Source organism: Culex pipiens, chromosome 3 (genome assembly GCF_016801865.2).
Source record: "Culex pipiens pallens isolate TS chromosome 3, TS_CPP_V2, whole genome shotgun sequence".
In the NCBI taxonomy this organism is placed as follows: Eukaryota; Metazoa; Arthropoda; class Insecta; order Diptera; family Culicidae; genus Culex; species Culex pipiens.
This window is the reverse complement of record NC_068939.1, coordinates 71342311-71358790: the sequence shown is the minus strand read 5'-3', so window position 1 is coordinate 71358790 and position 16480 is coordinate 71342311. Positions and strand designations below refer to the sequence as shown.

The following is a 16480-nucleotide window of genomic DNA, read 5'->3' as shown; positions in this document are numbered from 1 at the left end:
TGTTAAAATGCATCAGAGATTCGAAAAGTACATTAAGTTTACAAAAAATAAAAAATAATGACAGTTGTAATTAATCTATGTAAAAATGGACGCCGAAAAGCTTTTAATTCCATATTTTTAACAATAGTTTTAAAATTCTGAATCTGAATCTGAAATGCATGTGTAATGGTAAATGACTGCGATCTTAAAACTATTGTTTTGCTTTTTTGGATTAAAAATACTTTTCGGCGTCCATTTTTACACAGCAAAAAATCCGATGGTAAAATCGCATGCAAAAGCATGCACATCACCTTTTGAGGAAACGCATGTAATATTGTATGAGAAAACGTGTACACAAAAAGCATGTACCGAAGAAAAAAAATCAGGTCTGCTCGCCCCAAAAACAACATCAATCCGGCGAGAGTCATATTCAGTTCACCAAGTCGGCGCCCCAACCCTCTCGGCTATCTCGCCGTTATAGATAATTTTGGATCTTCATCGATGTATTTGTTGGTTCCCCATACATCGTATGCAGTTAACATAGTATATGACGCACGGAAAACCTACTGTTACATTGGCATTGATCTGCTCAATTTCTCAGTGGTGAGATGGCCGAGCGGGTTGGGGCGTGGACTTGGTAATCTGAATATGATTCTCGCCGGATTGATGTTATTTTTGGGGTGAGCAGACCAGATTTTTTTTTCGTTACATGGTTTTTGTGTACACGTTTTCTTATACAATATTACATGCTTTTGCTCACAAAGGTGATGTGCATGCTTTTGCACGCGATTTTACACAGATTTTTTTAACTGTGTACATAAAACCCTTTTGACACCAAATTTCAAGGTTTCGAGCTTCATTGGAAAACGTTAGTAAAAATCCAGAAAAATGTAACGAGATATCGAAAAATGGACCTAGGAATCGCGAACAGGTATCAAAATTATCTCTTAGCGAAGAGGGTTTAAAGCAAAAAAAAGGAAAGCAATCCACTTTAACGACCCCCGGATCTTTTGTGGTCTCTGTTGCAAATTTCTGCTCATTTCTAGGCGTCCGAAGGTTATGTGTGGTGAGTCACCCAAAACCTCTTTTACGCAAATGGATCGACATTTTACTTCCCCATTCGATAGAAGGCCAGGAGGATAAGGCGGGAATCGAACCCGCGCCCCATAGCAACTTACCCAAGTAGCAAGAAAAACATCGCTTTTTATATTTTTGTTGAACAATTGCTGCACAAGCGTTTTTATACGTTAATTATTGAATAAGTGTCATATCAATTGGTAAATTGTTCAAATTTTGCTCAAAAAACCATTGTTAAACATGGTTGTGTAACATAAATGCCAAATCTAGCAACGGATTACGAAAAGTTCATTTTGAAGTTAATTCTGACTTAAATGAAACATGCTTGTAGAACTCGGAGAGCAAAATGAATTTGCAGACATGATGTTTCATTTCAGTTTGCTAAACATGATAACATAGTAGATTTGACCTTTGGCTTCGGCTGGGATTTCTCGTGAACAAGTTGTTTATGTGTAGTTTGCCTTCGTGTTTTAAAAACCGAGAAAGAACATGTTGATGAAACAAGCACAGAGAGTTCTAAAAATAGAAACAGCTTATGTTCAAGGGAAGTTTTAGCAAACTGTTAGTGAACTTGGTAAAAGCTAGATGACCGCAGACTTCTAATTGACGTTTAGGCCTGCTCATCCAACATAACCCCTCGTGGAAAGATGCAGACGCGCGCCCGGACTTGACATTTGGAGTGATCGAGGGTTCGATACTTGCCGTGAGGATTCTTCATCAAAAAGGAAAACTGAAAATGCAGCCACCGGGGGGGAACCAGCAGCAGAGTGTATATAGCAGCAAGCGATGTTGATTAGTACTAAAAAAATGAAAAAAAAATATCTCCAGAAGCATAATAATGAAATTGAATGATTTTTTTTGTTGATATTTTTATTATTCATCGTATCCCTGTCAAAACTGATAAATCACAATTACTAGTAGTTAAAGTATCGTAAATTGACATTACTCACAAATAAAGTTTAAAATAAAGAAAATATATTTAAAGTGAATACTTGGGACGTATATTATGAAAAGCCTTTTTAAATTTCTTGTCTGCCACGATATGTTCTTGGACGGTTCTCAAAACGTTTTCCTAACTCACTTCTGAATCTTAAAGGCAGGATGTTGTTAAACGGTTCTAACAACGTTCACCTAACCCAATTCAGAACCTTATAGACAAGAGTTCTTATGAGATGTTTAACAAACGTTCTCTATGCAAGGATGATTTGCATTTGCAAAACTAACTTAAACCACGCACATTTCTGACGGATGAGAGATGTTCAACAACTGAAAAACGTGCGCTTTTTCCAGCGTTCAAGAGTCCTCAGGGACGTTGGAAAAACATAGTAAACGAGTTCAACAACAAGTTCGGAAATCTTTTGGTGAACAAAGTGTGCTACTTGGGTAAGGATCGGCAGCCGTAGCCGCTAACCACTGCGCCCACGAGGCCTTGAAGCAACTGTTTCCGAATTCATGTGAGTTGAGAAGGTGAGTTTTTGGTTTTTGATTTGAGACCATCCATAAACCACACATTTTTGGAAATCTCGGGTAAAAAACTTCACACGAATTTCTCTTATTGACATAAAAAATCGAATCATTAATGTCCAAGGTCGATTTTCTCAGCGTTTGTTTTTATTTTAAAAATTTAAAAGGATAAATTTCCTTTTGAATATTAACCCATAAAATGGCTTTAATTCAATAACAATGCATTTTATAAAAACTTTACAAAAGTTCTTTTGATTCAAGATTCAATTTTATATTTAAAAATGATCGATAGAATTTTTTTTGAGGGAATTTTCGGTACTTAAAAAAAACTATTTATGTTAAAAAATTATAACGTCATGATTCGAATTCCCGGACGCTTCGAAACCCGGACACCTCATCTTGTTTTATCAATAATTTGGATATAAATTCACATTATGAATGTCAAAACTGTGTTTTTTGATGAATTCTAACATCAACTTTCATTTCCAGTTTGTTTGAACGCTGTAGTTAATGCCAAAACAATTAAAAAAATAAAATTATAAGATCACAAAAAATGCGAAACATTTCACGTGAAATATTTCAAAGGCGTTCAAAGCACCGCGAAGGCAAAGCAGAAATTTATGGTTTTGATTTCCCTAAATTCAAGCAATTTTTTTATATAAAATATCGATTCTTTTGATGTTAACAGCTAATTTGAGACCTAAAGAATGCCATGCACTAACATTTCAGTCCAAATTTGTGCGTTTCATTAGCAGAAACGAGTGTCCGGAATTCGAAGCAAAAGTGTCCGGATTTTGAATCAGCTTTTATCAGTGTCCGGGATTCGAAGCACAAAAAGTCATTTAATTTTCAAATTCGGATGAAAAATTGTTAGAAAAGACATATTTTGCATGCATTCTCTTAAAACTGACTGTTAATTCTACATCCTGATGATATTTCTTCATTTCCAACTTATTTCATGTTTTTTTGTCAGCTATAACAAAAATGATATGCTACTAAGTGTCCGGATTTCGAATCATCATCGTCTGTCACACTCAAAAGCTCAAATTTGGCACATTTTGTCATTTTTTTTGTCCACTTGAGCATATCAAAAATCAAAAAAAAAAAATGAATGGGGTTAAAATAGTCAGATTTATTAATTTTGTGATAAAAAAATAAATTATTAAAATGGCTTATTGCTTTTCGTGTGCCTACTTCCTAATAGTCCTAGTTAATTTTTGTGTTTCTTTAAATCGAACAGTAAATTTCTTACTCCTTACTTTGCTCAAAGCAAAACATGCACATCACCTTTGTAAAAAGACACTTAACAGTGTTTATCGAAAAATCTGTAAAGAAACTTTGATGGCAAATTCAAATTTTCATACAAAATTTGGAAAAAAATGTTAAAAGATTTTTTTTCAAAAATCACTATTTTTTCAAAAATCATAACTCGGTAGCATACTTTTTGTCCATACTTCACTATGACTCAAAATTTGCGGTTTTTGGTCCCCTAAAACGTATAAAAAATCTCGCTAATCAAAAATAACAATTTTAGGAAATTGAGTTTTTGTAAAAAAAAGGGTAATTAAAAAATCGGTAAGATTTTTATGTGCACATATTTTTTTTGAACAGTTCTCATCAATACCTACAACTTTGCCGAAGACACCGAATTCATCAGAAATTCCTTAAAAAGTTAAAGATTTTTGAATATTAACGTACCATTTTTTGTATGAACAGTTGCCAAAATTGTATGGGGGCTTTGATGGGTGTACCACTGACCCAAAACTGTTTTCTTTGCTCATTGGAGAGGTCTCCACAAAGTTTGAGCCAAATAAAAAAAAATCAAATGGTCGTAATCGGCCGATTTTGTAGAGAATTGCTCACACTGCATGTACAATTATTGTAAACACAAAAAAAGTTGCAGCCAACGGGATTCATACCTAGCAGCAACAGTAAGGACTGGTGCCTTAGCCCGCTCGGCTAGAAGAACGGAAACGATAAACGCATATATGAGCTTGACATTTCGGTCAAGAGATTTCTCATACTAATGTGGTACATATTGCAGGAAACTTCATAAAATAATGCGAAATTTATTTTACACCCAGATTTGTTTGGATACGAGAAATTAAAACTTTTAAATTATGACCACAAACTGTTGCGGAACTGCAACGATCAGAGTAAAGCTTATCCAACTACAATCATGCAGTTTGAAGTCGGCAACTCCTTTTTCGTTTTCAACTCATGACATAAAGTACTCTTGGCTGTACTCTACGATTTTTATTTGACAGCCCATTGGCTTCTGTCCACCCAAAAAAAGCAACCCAAAAGAACTTACCAGGTAATGAGGTCATACCCGGTGTTGGTCGCCGTCCAATCGAAAGGGAAATCTCCAACTGCCTGCGAACCAAAATTCAGATCTGATTTCAGACACTCGGATGGCGCAAAACCGATTGAAACAGTGTGAGACGATCCTCAAGTCGGAGACGGACTGTCTAGGCCGCTTCGAAAGATAAATGATCGACCCGGTGATAAATTAGTCGAGATGCCCCTGGAACACCGAGTTTGAATGGTCCTAATCCTAAATATAGCTGATCTGACGAAAAGCGGTCGGGAATCCATTCAGCCGATCTGTGCGAAGACTTGAATGGGTGGGAAACCTACAGCTTTAACGCAGTGACCAATAGAAGCTTTTACGAGCCAAATTAGGATCGATGGGCGGTTTGTAAATGATTGGTTTCTGGTCGTTGCAGTGAAACACTGCCTGCCTCTGCCTTTTAGGAGGGACGCAACGGTAATTGCCCACCGTATAATGTTGTCCAACTCGCGGAGAGAGATACATTTAAGTATACATTCAAATTGAACCGAAGCTAATTCAACCAAGGCTAAGGGTATCATTCGTCCCCTCGTAGCTGGTAATTATTGTCCGAAGCTGATCTTATGACGAGTGATCTTTTATTAAGCTGTCATCAAAAGGCTCAGTGCCAGCAGGGCAGTCTAGGCGTGAGCAACTGTTTAAGCAAATTATAGGTGTTTGAGCTGTGTGGGCACGATGACGGATAATTTGATGGAATTTCGAGCATAAACGGGGTATTGTGGTGTTGAGTGATCGAGATCACGATGAGAAATATCATATTGAAAATGATGAATTCTCAAAAAAAAAAAAAAAAAATACAGCGGAACAGTAACAAGTACAAAGTGATGCTGATGCTGCTACTTCAATTCGTCCATAAAGGCCTCCTTTCAAAGTTAACTGCTGAGTTCTCTGTATTTTCGCAAATTATTTCGCAATTTTTCAGTTTGTATATTTTCAATTTTATTTGTTTGAATAAAACTTTGTCCATACTTTCTATAAGTCAAAAGCCGCTATTTCCCATCATTCATTATTCCGTACAAGTCTTCAAACATTTTGTGGGCTGGGTAATGTATCTACAGTTTTTTTTTCTAAATAGTCCAATAAACAAAATTTACTATTTTTGCTTTTGAGTGTCTTGAAACAGCCTTCAGTCAAAGGCTATCAAAAACATCAAAAAAGCAACGAACATGAAAATAAAATTTGGTTCATTGGACTCAAAAAAAATCTCCAGATATGAAAATCTTTATCTTGAGGTAGGATTTTCTGAACGATTTGGTGTCCCCGCCAAAGTTGTAGATCATAATTAATGCTATCCGGAAAAATAGTTAAACTCTCAAAAATATATCCATTTTACTAATTAACGTTTTTAAAAATTTTAATATTTTTTATGAATTATGGGATTTGAAAATACACCTTTGAGCCAAACCAAAATCTTGTTCCAGAGATATATTTTTTTTAATTTTTAAATTTTATTATATTCAAATTATTTCAAATTGAATCGAATCTCAGAAATTATATGTCCAACTTTCAAAGTCTCAGAAAGAAAATTGTAGGAAATTGTGTCAGTTTTTCAAAAATACGTTTTTAAGCTGGCTTTTCTTTATGAAATGTAAACAAATAAATAAAATGTTCATATATTCAAATATTATAACCAAAAGTGACTGTAACTTCAAAAGAGTGCACTTTTTCAAAAATTAGTTCAAGTTATCGTCGATTGGAAATTTGTTAAAGCTTACCTATACAAGTATTTTTACATAAAAAATCGTAAATTTAAAAAAAAAGTTAGTTAAATAAATCTTTTTTTTCCGGCTTACTACTTTTCCGAAAAGTCTTCATCCTAACCTTAAACTTTTCCGAAGGTACCGAATTGATTAGAAAATCCCTTCTCAAGATACAGAATTTCATACGTTTTCATGAAACGTGGTGTATGAATGACCCCAAAACACTTGTTTAAAAACGTTAAATAATCCACCTTTAGGTGGTTAGTGCCTTCCTCACATTCATAAAGTCAATACATTCAGTAAAAATAGCAACATTCCTCCTTAACATGTTTAACAAAACAACTTTATTACTCATTTCTTTTGATAGGGTTCGCAGACCTTCAATATTTCTGGCTCATCGGCAAGGTCTGATAAAAAACCTATTTAACGACAGTTCGCATGGAAGCTTCAGACAATATTTCTATCACAATAACTGAAATCCGGCCTCCAAAATGTGTATAAATAACACATAAGAGCTAATAACTTTTGATAGGGTTGCCAGATTTTCGATGTTTTAGGTTCATTTGAAAGGTATTTCGATTATCTAACTAACGATGGGTCGCATGATGGACCCAGAAATCATTTTTATTGAAATATCTGAGATTCGGCCTCCAAAAAGTGTACAAACAACACTTAAGTGCTAATAACTTTTGATAGGGTTGTCAGATCCTCAATGTTCTAGGCTCATTTGGAAGGTCTTTTGATTATCTAACTAACGACTACTCGCATGATGGACCCGGACATCATTTTCATTGAAGTATCTGAGATCCGGCCTACAAAAAGTGTATAAATAACACTCAAGTGCTGATAACTTTTGATAGGGTTGTCAGATCTTTGATGTTTTAATTTCATTTGGAAGGTCTTTTAATTATCTAACTAACGACAGGTAGCATGATGGACCTGGACATCATCTTCATTCAAATATCTGAGATCCAGCCTCAAAAAAGTATATAAATAACACTTAAGTGCTAATAACTTTTGATAGGGTGGTCAGATCCGCTATGTTTTAGGCTCATTTGAAAGGTCTTTCGATTTTCTAACTAAAGACATGTCGCATGATGAACCCGGATATCATTTTCATTGACTTATCTAACTTTAAAACAGTAGCGTGCCCAGGCTCTTACATAAAGAGGGGAAATCGCATGGTAAAATGTCCGATTATGGTATGGTACAATCTAAAAACAAATCCGATATTTTTATGTTGTCGAATTTGTTAAAATAAGAAATGATGACAATTTCAGATGCATTTCAATGTTCAAAGTTTCGTCAACACAGAGTTACTGGATTTGGCGACTTCGAAAAGAATCATCATATTACAAATGTTAAGAAAGGTTGCGGATTTTCTTTCTAAAGATGAAAAGATATCTTTGATTTGGCAACACTGTTTAAAGTTGTGAGAATTTACGTAAAATTCACATAGTATTCAACGCTTGAAGATAAGATAAGAATTGCGTCGGTTGAAAGGTAATTGAAAAAACTCATTTGATGAACAATAAACATTGAAAATCTGGCAACTCTGCCATTAAATATCAAACATTGTTAAATATATTTTTAGTTTTTTTACGAAAATAAAAAAAATAAGTTTAGGAAAAATCATTTCAAATGATATTAGTTTTCTTTACTGATCAAATAAAACAATTGAGAAGAGACAAAAAAACACTTACCTGTGTGAATTCGTTGATGGGCTTTCAGGTGGGAGCTTTTGGTGTAGACTTTTGTGCAACCTGCAAAGAAATATAAAATACCATCGAATGAAAAAAACGGAAATGGTTAACTGGTCACATAATAGTGGTGAAAATATTCAGCTTGCGAGTACCTATAAGACGAAATTTAATCTTTATTGTGTAGCTTGCAGTACTTCAACCTGCGCAAGTACGCAAAATCAACAAGTGGTTAATTAAAATTACAAAAAACGAAAGAAAAGAATAATTACATTGACACTCGTAAAATTTCCCCTTCCCATCTCTCAGCCCTGCGGCAGTCGGTCAGTAACTTTTATTACAGTTGGGCCCCGTTACTGTTTCGGTACAGGAGAAGTCGAGTCGTCTTCCGAAGCAGCGCGGTAATAAAAGTTTTGCGCGCGCCAGTGCTAAATGTCAAAGTCATTTAAGGATTTTTATTGACAAATTGGCAACCCCACAGTACGGCACACATACTGGCGGCGGCGGCTGGCACAGGAAGATAAAAAGACACTTTTGTGGTCAGTGTTATCTGGTGGGTTGGATGAGAGTAATTTGATACCTAGGGATGTCCAGAAAAGGGCACGCACACCGTGGCCAATTAGTTGAGATCTTGATAAGTTTTGGGAAATATTTCAACGGTAGCGGGTGCTTGGGGCGATATTTTGGATTATTTTATTTTCAGGAGAAAGTTTTTAAAAAGTAGCTAATATTTTGTCTTGGTGTCCAGTAACAAGAGAAACTGATTCCTTAATCGGCTGGCGGCGCACCGATCCGGAACCCCGCTATTTGCTCTAATTTTTGCACGTCGAGAAATAATTTCAAACCAATAATAAATTCCAGCATTGCGAAACCATCACTTCAGCTCTGTATCATTCAACTTGCCCCACTCGCTAGACGATTGTTTAATGAGGCACGTAATGATTTCTCTAATTAAATCAATTATAACGCGAAACCAGTAATAAAATCGGGTTCGGTTTCTTTCACTCGTCGAAGTCGCTCACTTTTTTTTAACGATCTGTTGACGGTGTAGATCATTTAATTTAACACTTTCCTGACTAGGGGAGGGCTTAAGTCACAGCGTAGCTCAGCTGCTGCTGCACTATTTCTTCAGGTTTTTCAAGCTCTTCGCCAATCGAAACGAAACGTGTTAGCATTTTCAATCATGATTTATCACATAATAGTATTTAATAATTGCAGACTGATAGGTGACTGAAAGGGAACAATGATTTATTGATTTTCCGAGAGTTGTGCCCGCGGTCTGTCCGCAGACTGTCTGCGGTTCGTCTATCCATGGACAACTGTAAGTCAGAGTGGCAAGCCCTTTTTCCCAGTGCAAAGTTGAGTACTGCTATTCTCTGTACGTGACTCTTCACAGTGGCCGAGATTGTCAGAGGAAAAGTCGATTGATCGAACCGAGTTTTCAACGCCAGTTGAAGAGTGATAGTTGTGTCACTTCTGGTGTGACTAAATCCTTGTTTTGACAATTAAAGCCGGGTTGATCGGTAGGGTTCCATATCGTCGTGGTCGTAATATTTCGCCGCACGTGTTTTTTAGTCCAAATTGAGTTAAGAACGCAATTTTTTTTTCAGCTTTTAATGCCTGACATTTTGAAAGCCACAGATTCCCAAAATTCTATTTCAATTTCGAGATATTCAACAAAAACTCATTTAATCCACTTAAAACTATGTGGTTTTAAAAAATCTGCAAACTTTTAAAAAATTTGGGAAAGTCTTTTTAACCAAAGATGCTTTAGATGAGTGATCCGTACATACTTTTTATTCACATAAGTGAGATCCGTTTTCAGAAAAGTACATAAATCTTACTTAAGAGGTCATAACTAGACACAGGGTTGCCAGATCTTCAATGTTTTAGACTTATTGGGAAGGTTCTTTAAATTAGGGGCTCGAGAGCCCGCGAAAAAGTGATGGAAGTTTCTGGAATTTCTTCAAAAAAGTGTTCGCGGTGTGGCCATGGAAATTTGGCTTTCAGTCGAGTAGTGTTCGTGGGGGAGATCGGTTCGTGAATCGACGCGCGAGAACCCGCGAGATAGTAGTGGAAATTCGGGAATTCGTGTCTTTGTGTGAATTTTGGCGCTGTGTCGTACGCGGTGTAGCAGAGCTATTTGATACTTTGAAATATTGTATTATGAACTGCACGTCACGGATTAAAACGTTAATTATAATAACTCTTCGTTTCGAAAGCCCTTCCCATAGCTTCGTTGCTCGGATGGCACGCCGTCGGTATGAAGTTTCAAAATATACGCGATTGAATAAGTCCTTCTCATAGCGTCGTAGCTCGGAAGGCAAGGATCATGCTTCATTTTCTGGTCATATCATCTACCAAGATGAATCCTGACCTTCCCTTTCCTTCCCCTACTAACACAATTCCCCCACTTCCCGTGATGCTTGAAGGAGATGCTGTGGATTCAACGGTCTCATGCGGTGTCAACAGGTATAGAGCGACAAACTCTGTGTCTGATGAGTCTGCAACTTCAACTATCGGACTAACATTCCTACCTTTGTTGAACTGCATCTCCTTGGGGGGCGCCGGTATTGACTTAAAGCAGAGATCTTCAGGGGTTATGCAGTGAGGATGATTAGCTCCCACTACTCATCTGTTGGTGCATTGTGTAACTTCAGCTGATCCGCCAATAACGGAGTAGCAGCTCATTAGCAGTCAACCATGCTCATGCTCATGCTCATGCTCATGCTCATGCTCTTTAAATTAGGGCGTGCAATTTTCCCGGGTTTTGAATTTCCCGGGAAACGGGAAAAATATTTTTGAAATCCCGGGAATCCCCGGGATCCCGTGATTTTTTTTAAACAGCCATAAAATCTTTATTTTAATTATATTTGTTAGGTTTTCAAACTTAAAATCATAGAATCAGCACAATTATACTAATTGGTGATAATCTACACTTCAGTCTAAACATAGACGACAACTTTTAAATAGCTTAAGGGGTTACATAAATGTCAGAGTTTGGTATGAGAACACATTTAAACTTTTTCAAATCTATTTTCAAGACATTGAAATATATATTTTCATCTATCAACAAAATAAATATGAAAACTTTGTGTTGTACCATTGCCGATAAAAAAAAATATCGGGCATCGTCATGCACACGGGAGGTCTTGTGAGTCTTCTCCCCAATTTTAGCCAATTTGGTCTATCCTATCTTGAGAAAAAAATGTTCACAAAGTTTGACAGTTTGCTTTGCACATGGCAATTTTTTGTGCTTTAGATCTCTTACTCAGTGGCAGTGCGTGGCCGAATGGTTACGCTGTCCGCTTTGTAAGCGGATGATTCTGGGTTCGATTCCCATCTGCTGCAACCTTCCATCGGATGAGGAAGTAAAATGTCGGTCCCGGCCTTGGTTGTTAGGCCGTTAAGTCATTCCAGGTGTAGGAGTCGTCTCCATGCCATAAGTACAAACAACACACCAAACCAAACCTCAGTTCAATAATGAAATATCTTCATGGAACTTTCAGGAGTGATTCAAGTGGATTTAATAAATTTTGTTTTTATTCTGGTTTGGCCAACTGGGGAAAATCGGGACTAAAGTCTGAATAGTTTAATATTTTTTTGTCCCGGGAATTCCCGGGATAGACGCACTACATTAAATACTGAACCAACGGGGGGTCGGATAACTCATCCGGACATACTTTTCATACACATAAAGAAGGTCCGGCTTCAAAACCCGAGCATGGGTAAATAACAAGGGAAATGCGTAATAATACCTTTCTCTGGTATCAATATCAAATTTTGGTATTCCTGGACCCTTTAAAATTTGTCTTAAGGATTATGCAAGAGCAAAATGTGGTATCATACCAATTAAAGGTATTGTTTTGATATTGCAAAATTGCAGAATTTGTCAATGATCGAACACCACATTTTGGTATTATTTTGGTATTAAAGTGTTTTATCAAATTCCTCTGAAACTTAGGCAGCGAATGACAAATATTGTTAAAGCTGCCTGAAATAAATTAACCACCACCCTCTGAAACTGTGGGAAAATTTTGACCAATTTTGACAAAATACTTAATTTTGCGCTAAAATGATGTCTCAAAGCGAATGCTTTCATTCAAAACCGGAAATTTCAAACTTGATTTTAAACATTTTTGATATACCCCCTACAGAAATGACTTGAAATTGTGGAAAATATTCTAAGTCAGGATGGCACATTTTGGTATTATTTGAATATTGAAAGGTTTCATCAATTTTCTCTGAAACTATGGAAAATTTGTTAAAAAATTTTTACGAGTTAATTAATTTTGCGCTAAAATGACTTGAAACCCAAAAATGTTAAAGATGATTTTAAAAATTAGTGTAATATACCCACTAATATTTTTTTCAAAAACGTTGAAATATCTCTAAGTCGGGATAACCAAATACTTTGAAAAACGAGTCAATCGACAGATTAATGAATTTTGGTGAATTTCAATTCAGTTTCATTCTAATAATACTTATTTTTCAATCTTGTTATTTTTCAGAAGCTTTAAGAACTTCAAGCACAGGCCGTTCATCAATGACAAATGCATTCGGTGTGGTGAAGAATATCACTAATAACAACATGGAATCATCAGGTGAGTAGATTTGGCTGTTGCATATGAATAATTTCCGTTTTTCACTAACTGCAACTGCTGCACTAAAAATGGTATGAAAATACCAAATTTTGGTATTACTTGTTCAAATACCAGCGACCATAATGTGCTCTTGGTTGCCCAGTAATAGATGGTAAAATACCATGAAATCATACCAAAATCATGTATGTGAAAGACCACAGAAATACCAAAATATGATTTTCCAAGGGCGCGGGAATACCTAAAAATAAAACCATGGCAATACCAAGTTTTGGTATTCAAGCAACGTTCAAAAATCCAGAAGACCTCAACTTGGTATTAAAATGGATTTATTTTGAGGTATTATTTTACCCTTGGAATAACATGGTTTGGTATTGTTGTGCCCTTACACATACAAGATTTTGGTATGATTTCATGGTATTTTACCATCTATTACTGGGCAACCAAGGGCACATTTTGGTCGCTGTTATTTGCTCAAGTAATACCAAAATTTGGTATTCCCGTGTTATTTACCCCTGCTCGGGAAAAAGTACATAAATATCACTTAAGTGGTCATAGCTCGAGACAGGGTTGCCAACGTTTTGGACTCATTTGAAAGGGTCTTTCAAATATTTAAATTTCATGGTACTCTAAAAATTGCTCAAAAAAATACGTCAAAATGTGGTCTCTTGGCCTAACTATGAACAGAAAAGTGTCTTAAAATTTAGCAGTAGTTGAATATGCAATAAATACCCCTGACACAAATTATTTATTTCAAAAAAAGTTGTTCTGGATTAATTTTAGGAAATTTTGCTGAATTTCCGTTAGTTGAATTAATGAGCCTTTCTAATTTCATTGAGATTTTAAAAAAATCATTTGCTAAAATATCAAAAAAGCACAATCTTAAACGTCATATTCATCAGTAAAAGTAAAATCAGTTTAGTATAATTATGTTTTTTCCCTACATTTCAGCTGTAGGGAAATCTTAGTATTTTAATGAAGTTTTGGCAAAATTTTAGTCAATTATCTGCATTTTGTATAATATTTTTATGAACAACATTTTCAAAAAAATCTGTCATGCATTTTTTCAATTCGAAACTGCATACCTCAGTGAGGAAGGCAAAACCGTATAAAAACTCCATACATTTTTATGACTCTTCGTATGAAAGAAGTTTCAATCTGATCATCCTATCATGACACAACCTGAAAATTGCAGCCAAAGTTGACCCTTGAGAAATGACATTTTCAAAACACAGGAAATTTGGCAAAAAAAAATCAAATCACATTTTTTTTTATCAAGAGTTTTTTGTCCAATACTTATGATCAAATCCCTATGCGAATCATTTAACTTCATTTAAATACTTGTTTACAGCATATCTTTTCGTCTTAAATTACGAGTTTCTTTGAGGTACGTTAAGCCAGAGTAACGAAAACCCATAACCTTCCACAACTTCATGACCGATGTGGCAATCGCTGGATTTGAGATGTTAATCTAGTCCCGCAAATGAACCCATATTCATGTTCTATTCTATTCCATTGAGCCCGTCCACGAGGCACGATCCGCGACAATAAAATTATTCATAAACCCCGCGGTTTGCAGACCAATGTTGAACTGGTCATTGCTCCATAAATTCCAATAAAACTACATTATAATCTATCTACTATTTTTCACGTTTTCAACGGTTGGGCTCTCCAATCATCGCCGACGACCGCGCGGGGCCAATTTCAGCCAGTCAGTCGCAACTGTCAGTACCAATAAAGATCAATTCAACTTCCCAGCAGCTCCAGTCCCATGCTGCTGAACCGAAAAAAAAAATCATTATCCCTGCGACAAGACCCCTTCAAGAGTCTTCAGATATGGAGGTGCCCCCGGTGAGACGTCTTTCAGCGCAGAGTCCGCGGAGTTCGACAATGCGAAATAAAAATAAAATATTGAATTTTATAACGCTCTTTGCTGATCATTTATAACTTTTGATCGCTTCAGTCACTACTGTTATTGTTATTGTTAGTACACTGGCTGGTCCTTTTTTTTCTTTTTTCGTTCAAACTTGGCATATATGCAAAAGATGAAAGGCAGCAGAGTTTTGAAAATGACGAAATGCTGCTGATACCGCGTCACATGCAGCGACTCCGAGCATTCATGAAGAAATTATTTAAATGAACGAAAAACACAGCATCACACAACGAGCGCAATGACGGGGGCCACACAGTTTGGGGTCGGGCGAAGATTGTTTCGACATATGTCGGCAAACTGTGGCTGTTGAGCTGGTTGGAGTTTGGGAAAATTGGCTTCCCATCGAACTCCCCTTTCACTTTTTTTTTGTCTGTATGAACTGTTGTCATGTTTGAATGGGACTGAAGTGTGATTTTTAAGAGGAGACATTGTATGCGCGTTGCCCTCCGCTTTATGATCTATTGAGAACTGTGAATTATGAGTTATGAGCAGCATGGGAACGGTTCGATTTTAGGCGTAGTGTTTGTAATTTGCCTACAAGATACAAGATTCAAATAATTGAAAAGATTCAAGCAAATAAAAAAACAGTATTATCAAAACTTTGAGCAAAAGTAATTATAAAAAATATAAAAATAAAAACTATTTAAAGTTCCACAATACTTTTGATTTTCGTAAAATGTTATTTTCAGGTCACACTTTGTTTAATTTCTAATAAGCCCTGTACATATTTTCAAGGTTTATGTTAAATTTTACTTTCAAGACTTTAACTTAAACAGTGCAAGAAAATATTTTGATACATCCAGCGACAAAAACGACACGACACGGCACGACACGGCTGATAGGTTGAACATTTTAAATATTTATTCGTTTTTCTGTTGGTCCAGCCATCAATCGCTGCTGAATAAACAATGACATATGTTTATCATAACTAAAACATGAGTTATAAATTTGTTTAAAAAACAAAAAAGGGTCGAAATTTCGCTATTCCTCACTCCGTTGCAACGTCACGGAGAAATCGATATGGCAAAGAAAAATTCTACTTTAAATGTGTTTGCAATAGTCACTACTTGTAGAAAGTTTAATTTCCAATCCAAATTTGTGATAACATTTAAGTTTTGGAATGGTTTCTAAATCAAACGAGACATTTTACGAAAAATGTCATGATGTTATAACGCTGGAATGTGTCTTTAGAGTTACATTTAATGTTCTTCGAAGGTGGGTATTGTCAAGAAAACACTGTAATTTCGATTAAAATAAGTATTGCTTGTACCCTTCGAGAGTCACAGTAAATATTAAGATTGACCTTGCAAACATTTGTAATGTCTCATGTTTTGCTAGAATTTGATTTATTTGCTTAATAAGAAATAAATGAATTGAACTTTCAATAACTAACTCGAATTTGTCAGTATCCCTCCAGTTAAAAAATATACATAACATGAATCATAGCCATATCCGAGCCATAAGTCAAATATAAATTGTATTTTAAGTTTTAGTCGCTTTTACTTTTGAAAATTTGTACAAAAAAAATCTAGGGCTAATAATACAGGTTTTGTAATTTTAAATAAAAACACTTCTATAGTTTTTTAACAAGGTCCTAAAAGCTATTTAATTTCATATGTTTATAGGCAAAAAAAGCTATAGACTTTTACAATCGATTGTAACTCTTTATAATG

General features: G+C 35.6%; 1 protein-coding gene across 1 annotated transcript in view; it reads right to left on the bottom strand.

Moving 5' to 3' along the window:
* LOC120419526 (dendritic arbor reduction protein 1-like) overlaps nucleotides 1-16480 on the bottom strand; it is a 200997-nt gene that overhangs the window by 88928 nt on the left and 95589 nt on the right. Inside the window, exon 5 of the mRNA XM_039582238.2 lies at nucleotides 8277-8336. Within this exon, the coding sequence (XP_039438172.1) occupies nucleotides 8277-8336 (60 nt within the window). The remainder of the gene's footprint in view (nucleotides 1-8276; nucleotides 8337-16480) is intronic.